Source organism: Lathyrus oleraceus, chromosome 2, assembly GCF_024323335.1.
Source record: "Lathyrus oleraceus cultivar Zhongwan6 chromosome 2, CAAS_Psat_ZW6_1.0, whole genome shotgun sequence".
NCBI classification, from domain to species: Eukaryota; Viridiplantae; Streptophyta; class Magnoliopsida; order Fabales; family Fabaceae; genus Lathyrus; species Lathyrus oleraceus.
The window spans coordinates 321,441,792-321,451,523 of record NC_066580.1 but is presented as its reverse complement, the minus strand read 5'-3'; the positions used below and the strand labels follow the sequence as shown (position 1 = coordinate 321,451,523).

General features: G+C 34.8%; 1 protein-coding gene across 1 annotated transcript; it reads left to right on the top strand.

Moving 5' to 3' along the window:
* Positions 1-228: 228 nt before the first annotated feature.
* On the top strand, positions 229-4,038 carry LOC127119319 (proline-rich receptor-like protein kinase PERK13). The gene is made up of 8 exons (XM_051049527.1): positions 229-1,421; positions 1,680-2,102; positions 2,338-2,424; positions 2,542-2,612; positions 2,711-2,787; positions 2,916-3,063; positions 3,216-3,377; positions 3,458-4,038. Exons 1-8 carry the CDS (start codon positions 584-586, stop codon positions 3,713-3,715), a joined length of 2,064 nt encoding a protein of 687 aa, XP_050905484.1. The 5' UTR covers positions 229-583; the 3' UTR covers positions 3,716-4,038.
* Positions 4,039-9,732: the final 5,694 nt, after the last annotated feature.

The window sequence follows — 9,732 nt, the reverse complement described above, 5'->3', positions numbered from 1 at the left end:
ATACCTAATTAAATTAGTTTGCGTGGTAATCCCAAATTGTAGGAGAGAAGAGACAAAAGAAAAAGAGTAACACTTGTCTGCTTAACAAACCCAACCGTACACGAACATGAATCTATGCATGCATGGAACCAACTACCTAAAATAATACCAAGACATAATGTTTAAGGAATTACAATGACTCACTTTCATCCATTTTCAGAATTATTAATTATTTTTATAATTATTACTATTATCTTTATTTTCTCTTCCTCGAATTTCCGACATGAATACAAGTTCTCTCCTTTTTTCTCTAACAACTTGATGCATCCTGCTGGCAATTCTGTTACCCAGAATCAACCAATTTTCTGGCCACTTCATCATTGGGTTTGGAACTAAGCTTCATTCTTTAAAACAAGAACAACATCATTACATTGTTTTTCTTTGTTTTTCTGATTTGATTATTAGATCATAAAACAAAACATCCTCGGTTTCTATACAAATGGGATAAGCATTCAAGATTGTTGTTGGTTGTCATTGGCGTTCTTTTGTTTTGGTTTTTCATTTTTCTAGCCATTTCTGAGAATATATCAAGTTTAGATTTTTGATGAATTCAGAAATAGCTAAGGAAAGTAAGGAGTCAAATGGAACGTCTTCTTCTAATACAGAAAAACCAATTGAGATAATTTCTGAAGAAGGTTCTGGAAAAAAAGTTTCTGATCAAATTTCAGAAAACATAGCTTCTCAAAATGTTTCTGCTCCTTCTCCATCTAAACCACCAGCTGCTAACTCAAATCCTCCAGAAAAAGCACCATCAAAGTCTCCACCTCCGCCTCCGCCTCCGCCTTCATCACCTCCGCATCATTCTCCACCACCACCTTTACCCTCTCTTTCTCCACCACCTTCTCCATCACCACCACCTCCCCAAGCGCAAACTCCACCGGAAGCTCCACCGCCAGATTCTTCACCACCTCCATCAAAAGTTTCACCTCCTCCACCTTCTAAATCATCACCCCCTCCCACACCACTATCATCCCCACCAGCTCCATCCTTTTCACCACCACCACCACCACCACTGCCCGACCATAATTCTCCCATTCCATTACAATCTAAGTCCCCTCCTCCATCTCCTCAAGCTCCATCGTTACCTTCCCCCTCTTCCAAATTTAGTCCTCCACCACTGCGCACCCATCCTTCGCTGCCGCAATCACCACCCATTTCCCCAAGCTCCCATTTAAAACCAAGCTCTTCTCCTTCCAAAAGCAAATCTCAATCCAAACAACCCTCCTCCCATGCTCATCAAGCACAATACATTGTTTTTACTCTCGCCGCAGTTTTGGTTCTCGCGTTTATTGCCGTCATTCTTTTTCTAGTATTAAAAAGGAAAGAGAAACGATGGAATGTCTATGGTATGACACCCCCCAAGAAATCTCAAATGAAAGGAGGTAATAAACTAAAAAAATATTATTTTTCACATGATTTATCGTCAATATTGTAAAGAGTTTGTTGAAATTCAATGAAGCATAGATATAGACACACTACCCTCAATACATAGATTCAATAATAATTTGAAAAAATATAAGTGATTGTATGTATGATATTGGTACGCGTATCAGCATTGTTAAATAATATGTTTTTAGCATTTCTATTATTTTCATTTTATAATATGTTGTTGAATTGTGCAATCAATTTTTTTTTTTCAGATGTGCATTACTATGTAGAGTCACCAGGTTTTGGTTATAGTAATAGGAACCATTTAGTTGCAATGCAACATATGAGAACTCCTTCAGACCCAACACAACAACAAATGAATACTGGCCAAATTTTTTTTAGTTATGAACAGATTGTGGAAATTACTAATGAGTTTTCAAGCGAAAATGTGATAGGAGAAGGGGGTTTTGGGCGTGTTTACAAGGCTTCCATGCCTGATGGTAGAGTTGGAGCGGTTAAGTTATTGAAGGTCGGTAGTGGTCAAGGAGAGAGGGAGTTCAGAGCAGAGGTTGATATTATTAGTCGTGTTCATCATCGACATTTGGTATCGTTGATTGGTTATTGTTTATCTGAGCAACAAAGAGCTCTTATATATGAGTTTGTTCCTAATGGGAATCTTGATCAACATGTGCATGGTAATGTGAGTTTCAGTTTTGCATTATTGTTCTCTTTGAGAAAATTTGACTCGGATCCTCTGCAGATGTTTTATGGTGCAGCAGTGGCAGAAACTGTTAACTCTCTAAATCTAACTATTTCTACGGATGCATCACTATAAAACAACTGTAGGGAATCCAAACTCAGGAAAATTAAGAAATGTGTTTTTTTTGAAGTGTTTGTAATATGTTTGTCTTTTGTGTGCTCTTTTCTCAGAAAGTGAATGGAATGTTTTGGATTGGTCCAAAAGGATGAAGATAGCAATCGGTGCTGCAAGGGGCCTGGCATATTTACACGAAGGATGTAAGTATACTGTTACGTTCTCTATTTCATGTTCCATATTTTAATTTAGTATTTGAATATTTGAAAGTTACTTTTGCATTTTATGAAATGCTAAGGTTTATTTTTCTATTTTTCTAGGCAACCCAAAGATCATTCACAGAGATATTAAGTCATCAAATATACTGTTGGATAATGCTTATGAGGCACAAGTATGTTATGTTATGCATATACTTTTTGATTTCACTTTCTCATAGTCCCTTATTTAAATTGAAGTCCTGGATCCTAATTTATCATTGTTGAAACACAGGTTGCAGACTTTGGACTCGCCCGACTAACCGATGATGCTAACACTCATGTATCAACTAGAGTGATGGGTACTTTTGGGTATGTTTTCTATTGATTTTGAAAAAATACCTTTACAACAAAATCATAATTTGAGAAGGCCTTAATCACGTAATGTCAAATGATAAACTAAAAGAGTCTAATTCAGTTTATTTACCTTCATTTCGCAGCTATATGGCTCCAGAGTATGCAACGAGTGGAAAACTAACGGATAGATCAGATGTTTTCTCATTTGGAGTTGTTCTTCTTGAGCTCATAACTGGAAGGAAACCTGTTGATGCAACACAACCCGTGGGGGAGGAGAGTTTGGTTGAGTGGGTATGTATGAACCAAAACAAGTCTTATATATTATGACAGAAGTTGATATATGTAGCCGACCCCACTTAGTCGGATAAGGTTTGTTTGTTGTTGTATTGATTCTGATCATACATAGTTAACTTAACTAAGCGGTTTGAATGATGTTTTCACAGGCTCGTCCGCTTCTCCTCCGTGCAATCAAGACAGGTGATTTTAGTGAACTAGCAGACTCAAGGCTTCAACGACAATACGTCGACAGTGAAATGTTTAGAATGATCGAGGCAGCTGCAGCATGTGTTCGTCATTCTGCCCCAAAACGACCGCGAATGGTTCAGGTAACAACAATACTAAGACGCGTCTATCTTGTTTCAACAATTATCATTATATTCATTCATAACTTGATTTTTTTTATCAGATTGCAAGAGCCTTGGACAGTGGAGATCAACAATATGATCTATCAAATGGGGTGAAATATGGTCAGAGCAGAATTTATGATTCTGGACAGTATAATGAAGACCTTATGAGATTCAAAAGAATGGCTAATGGAAGTTTTGATGAGTCTGAATTCGATATGTATAGCTCCGAATACAGTTCAAGAGACATGCCTAGTGGATCTGCATGGATCCCACAGTCTCCAAGTGGTGATTCGCAGATTAAACCTGTTCAAGAATAAAACAACGCTGTAAAAAGCTATAACGCCACTATTTCACCAAACCTGAAAATCAAAAACTCTTCAATTTTTGCTGTGTTTCCTTTCCCCATTTTTTTAATAGAGGGGAACAATGAAAAATTGGATTGTATCATACTATAATGCGGGATATGACGGAAGATTGAGTTTATTTCAACACATTTGCAATGTACATTGAGTTTGTATAAAACATCTATGGTTTGTGTTTTCCATTTTGAAACTATGTTTGAATTACTCTTATGTAAATAGAATGTATAAAACTGATAGAATCTAATTAAGTGATACTGTAGTTGATTTTGACTGTCCAATTTTAAGTTAATGGTTGAGATTGATTAAAATTAATTTAATGAATATATAATAGAAGTAGCTCAGTTTCAAATTAACAGCTAATATTAAAACATGCCTATCTTGTTTTGAGAATTTATATGGTATTCATAAAAATTTAAGTATTTCTGGTACCAATGTTTTTAATCCGGAGTTGAACGGACTACTGTCTACGGAATCGTGTTAGGAATAATAGAGCAACACAACAAGTCATTACAAAATGCTCATACGTTTTTAAGTTGATGAAACAACTACTAGTTACGTTAACTTTTAAAAATAAAGTGCATTATTTCTTCCATCTTTAGGCATGTTACACTGTTCTGAAAAATCAAAACTGTTAATGAAATTCGGAAATACATTTATGAATACACCTTATTTCATATTATATCAATTCGTAATTGAATTATATTTTCATCTTTGTCGAAAATTGATACAAAAATGCACATCCATAATAATTTAGGGAAATATAGGTATCTAAAGATAAAATAATATATGTTGCAGATATTCACACATCCTTAACAATCAAGTTGAAACATCAATCTTAATATCTGGACTCTAGATGCTCACGTCACATGACGGGAAAAAGGCATATGGTCTAAAATTTGAAACTTAAGCCTAAAGGCAACATTGGTTTCAGATGTATTCAGAAGTGTGAGATCATTAGTTCCGAAACTATTGGTAATGACTTTCTCCCTTCTATTAATATTGTCTTATTAGTTAAAGGATTAATGCATAAATTTTTGTCCATAAGTCAATTAAGTGATAATGGTTGTGATATTATCTTTAATATAAAATCATGCATGACTGTTAGTTAGAAGGATGATTATATACTCTCCAATGGCAAGAGCAAAAACAACATTTATAAAGTCAAACTTTCTGGTTTGCAAAATCAAAATGTTAAATGCCTATTGTTTGTGGACGAAGAGCAATGAACTTGACATGGACGGTTATGCAATGTTAGCATGAGAAGAATCTCAATGCTAAACAAGCTGAACTTAGTCAGAGGCCTTCCAAATATGAAGTTTTCTTTATATGCTCTTTGTGAGACATGTCATAAAGGCAAGTTTTCAAAAACTTCTTTTAAAGCTAAAAATGTTGTTTTAACCTCTAGGCCTTTAGAATTTTTATACATTGATTTATTTGGGCCAGTGAAAATAGCCTTTGTCAATGGTAAAAGGTATAGCCTAGCCATTGTTGATGACTACAGCAGGTGGACCTGAGTAAAGTTTCTTAAACACAAGGATGAGTCACATTTTGTGTTTGCCACCTTATGCTCCCAAGTGCAAAATGAGAAAAACTTTAAAATTGTTAAAGTCATAAGTGATCATGGTGGAAAATTTGAAAACAAAGATTTTGAAAAATTATTTGATGAAAATGGAATTTCTCGTGATTTCTCTTGCCCTATAACTCCTCAGCAAAATAGAGTTATAGAGAGGAAAAATTGCACATTGCAAGAAATTGGTAGAACCATGATCAATTAAACTAATGTTGCAAAGCACTTTTGGAAAGAAGTAGTCAACACAATGTGTTACGTTCAGAACATGATCTCTATAAAACCTATTATGGATCAGACTCCTTATGAATTATGAAAGAATAGAAAATCCAATATTTCATATTTTCCTTCTTTTGGATGTTCTTGTTTTATTCTTGATAATAAAGAGAACTTAAACAAATTTGATTCCAAAGCACAAAAGTGTTTCATGTTAGGATACTATGAACGCTCTAAAGGCTACAAAGTGTATAAAACTGAAATAAGAATTATTGAGGAATCAATTCATGTTAAGTTTGATGATAAGTTTTACCTTGACAAGTCAAAACTAGTTGAAAAGTTTGCAGATCTAGAGATTAGCTACTCAGACTCAGAATGCAAGGAATCTGAAGTTAAAGACTCTGAAGACACTCAACACATAGTTGCTCAATCAGAATCAGAAGTTGTTGTCACACTAGCGCCTCTGAGAAAACAAAGGCAAAGATCTTCACATCCCAAGTAATTGATTCTAGGAGATAAAACAAAATCCATCAGAACTAGATCCCTATTAAAACCATTTGAAGAAATGATTATAGGATTGGTGTCTTTAATAGAACCTACCTTCATTGCTAAAGCACTTCTAGACACATGCTAGGTTCTCGCTATGCAAGATGAGTTGAATCAATTCTCTATAAATGATGTATGGGATCTTATGCCAAAACCCAAAAGAATCCATATTATTGGAACCAAACGGGTCTTCAAAAACAAGTTGAATGAGCAAGGAGACATGGTAAGGGACAAAGTCAGACTAGTTGCACAAGGCTATAGTCAACAAGAATGAATTGAATATACTAAAACCTTTGCACTAGTGGCAAGGTTAGAGTATATATGTCTCCTTATTTCTTTTTGCTATAAATCACAATATCACTATATATCATATGAATGTTAAGAGTACATTTCTGAACTGTTACATTACTGAAGAAGTATATGTACATCAACCTCCTGACTTTGAAAGTCATATAAACCCAGATTTTTTATTTACAAACTCAAAAAATATTTGTATGGTCTCAAACAAACTCCTAGAGCATGATATAAAAGACTAAGCAAAAAAATATTTGAAAAATGATTTTACAAGAAGGAAGGTTGATACTACTTTATTTTGTAAATCATACAAAAATGATATTTTAGTTGTGCAAATTTATGTTGATGACATTATTTTTTTTCTAATGCTACTCTTTGCAAAAAAAAAATCAAGTCTATGCATGCAGAATTTGAGATTAGTCTGACACGAGAATTAAAATTCTTTTGGGGGGATTCTGATCAACCAATGTTCAGAAGGAGCATACATCCATCGAAGCAAGTACACAATGGGACTTCTGAAAAAGTTTGATTTGTCAAAGTGAAAACCAGCAAAAACTCCAACGCATCCAATGTGCATTATGGATAAGGATGAAAGCAAACATGTAAAACAAAAGGTATATAGAGGTATGATGGATTCTCTCTTATACTTGACATTTTCTAGACCTAATATTCTTTTCAGTGTATGGTTATGTTCCAGATTCCAATCAGATCCTAGAGAATCCCATTTAAGTGTTGTTAAGAGAATCTTTATATATCTGAAAGATACTACTAATATTGGTTTGTTTTATAGAAAATACACATAATACAAGTCAGTAGGTTATTGTGATGCTAACTATGTTAGAGATAGGCTAGAAAGGAAGAGCACCAGTGGAAGCTGTCAGTTTCTTGGTGATAATCTTATTTCTTTGTCCAGCAAGAGACAATCTGAAGGTAGAGAAAAACAAGAAATGGGGGTTTAAATTGTTTTGGAAAATAAGACTTTTTAAGAACTAAGACACACGCAGAATAAAAAGAGTTCAGCACAAAATTTTATACTGGTTCGCTTGAAATTCAAAGCTACTCCAGTCCACCCGGCCAAGGTGATTTCTGTAACACCCTTCTAAATACCCCAAAATATTATAATTAAAATACACATATATTCATCAGAGTAATTATGCCCCGAAGGGTGTCACACAATCATTTCACAAAAATCATTAAAATATCCTGTCATGCTCATTTATTTAATCAAAATAAGATTCTTTGCATAATTCGCAGCGGAATAAATTCAACATCAATGTAAAACATGTAACACAATACATGTAAATCATTCAACAACCAATATCAACTTAGTTGAAACATCCCCTCCCGATGTTACATCTATCAGAGCATGACCCATAAGAAACTACTCTAGACTCCAAGCATTTACTTCTACTCAACTCATTTCTCGTTACCTGAAAAATAGGTGTAAGGTGAAGGTGAGAAAAACAAGAAAGGGGGGGGTTTGAATTGTTTGAAAAATAAGCGCTTTTGCAAAATGAAATCACACAAAGATTTTATACTGGTTCGCTTATAACACAAAGCTACTCCAGTCCACCCGGCCAAGGTGATTTCGCCTTCAACAAGGACTTAATCCACTAATCTTGAAAGATTACAAACAACCCCTAAGAGAGAAGAAAATCTCTTAGTCCTCTCAAGTCTACAGACTACAAAGAGTCACTTGAGGAAATCAAATAAAAATAAGATACAAGATGTGTAATCTAGAGTGCTTCTAAGAAAGCAAATATTACAAACTTAAGAACAATTTTTCACTTGATAAGCAACAGCTTAGTGAAAATCTTTGAAGAACAAAGATGTTTTTCTTGAGCGTGATATGATTTCAGTATAGTTTTGGCTAGTGATTTCTTCGTGTGTACTGAATGAGATTTCTTCTCTATTTATAGGAGTTGAAGTAGAGTTGAAGTAGCGTTGAATCTGTTGGATATTGAGATGTAGTAACGCCATTCCATTAATAGCTTCTGCAGTAGACTTTTTCACTTAGAAGTGACTACTTACCACAATTAGTATCTTTTCTCTTGGAAGTGGAGATTAACGTCTCTTTCTAATTGAGGAAAACCATTTGCAGAACTTTAACTTGGCTTAAACGTTACTTCATCATGATTAACAATTCTGATTAGAGTTTTTTGTGTATCTGGAGAATCTTGCTTCTGATGTCGCTGATAACTTCCAGAGTTTACAGAAGACATTTGTTCAGAGTCAGAGCTTCTAGACTTTACTTCATGTTCAGATGCTTCTGATACTTTGTAGTTTTGTCCAGAGTCAGAGCTTCTTGAAACGAGATTCCACTTTAGATGCTTCTGATACTTGAGATTTTGCATCTGATCTAGTTTTGCATCTGATGACATCATCAGATTTATTTCTTCTTTCTTTAGAACCCTGCACACTTAGAAACTTTTCGTTAGGGTACCACTTTTGGTTTCATCCTTTGTTATCATCAAAATCATGGAATCTATTGTAGAACTATTTTTGTTCTTACAATCTCCCCCTTTTTGATGATGACAAAACAAATAAAATTATCAGATGAAACATGAAAAATATTAGATCAGATAGACAAAAGCTCCCCCTGAGTTAGTACTAGGGAGTTCAGAAGTTCTTACCAGAGCTTTCCATTAAATAAGATTTCTGAAAACTTTCTGCAATTTCTTAATTTAATGTTAGAACTTATTTAATCAGAGCTATTATTTAATCAGAGCTAATTTTATCAGAACTATTTCTACAATTGTTGCAGAATGCTTAAGGTTTTAGACATAGTTTTCATCAGAGCTATTTAATAATTTCTCCCCCTTTTTGGCATAATCAAAAAGGCATAAAACGTAAAAAGAATAATAGAGAGAAAAACACTTCATTAAACAAAAGCACAAAGGCAAGCAGCAGTCAAAAACAACAGATTCAAAGAAATATCAGAGCTAAAAAAGAAAAGACAGAAGCAAAAACACTAGGCAAACAAAAGAAATCCTAAGTGCCTAAGGGTTTGGAGGAGGAGGAAGTCTCTGTAGTAGCATAGCAAACATATTCTGGAGGTTTTCATTCAGAGCGTCTTGCTTGTCCATCCTTGCCCGGAGCTCACTCTGATCTTACTTGATCTCTTTCTGATCTTGCTTGATCTCCTTCAGAGTGTTAAGAATCAGAGGGATCGCAGAGGAAGACTCCCCCTGAATCAGAGCCTGCTGAGTTTCAGCTTCAGCAGCAGCTTGGGCTTCTGCATCTGCCTTAGCCTTGGCTTCAGCTTCCTGAATTCTCAGAAGTTCTGCTTCCTTTGCCAGGCGTTCTTCTTCCAACCTCTTAGCTTCTTCTTCTGCTTCCTTAGCCAACC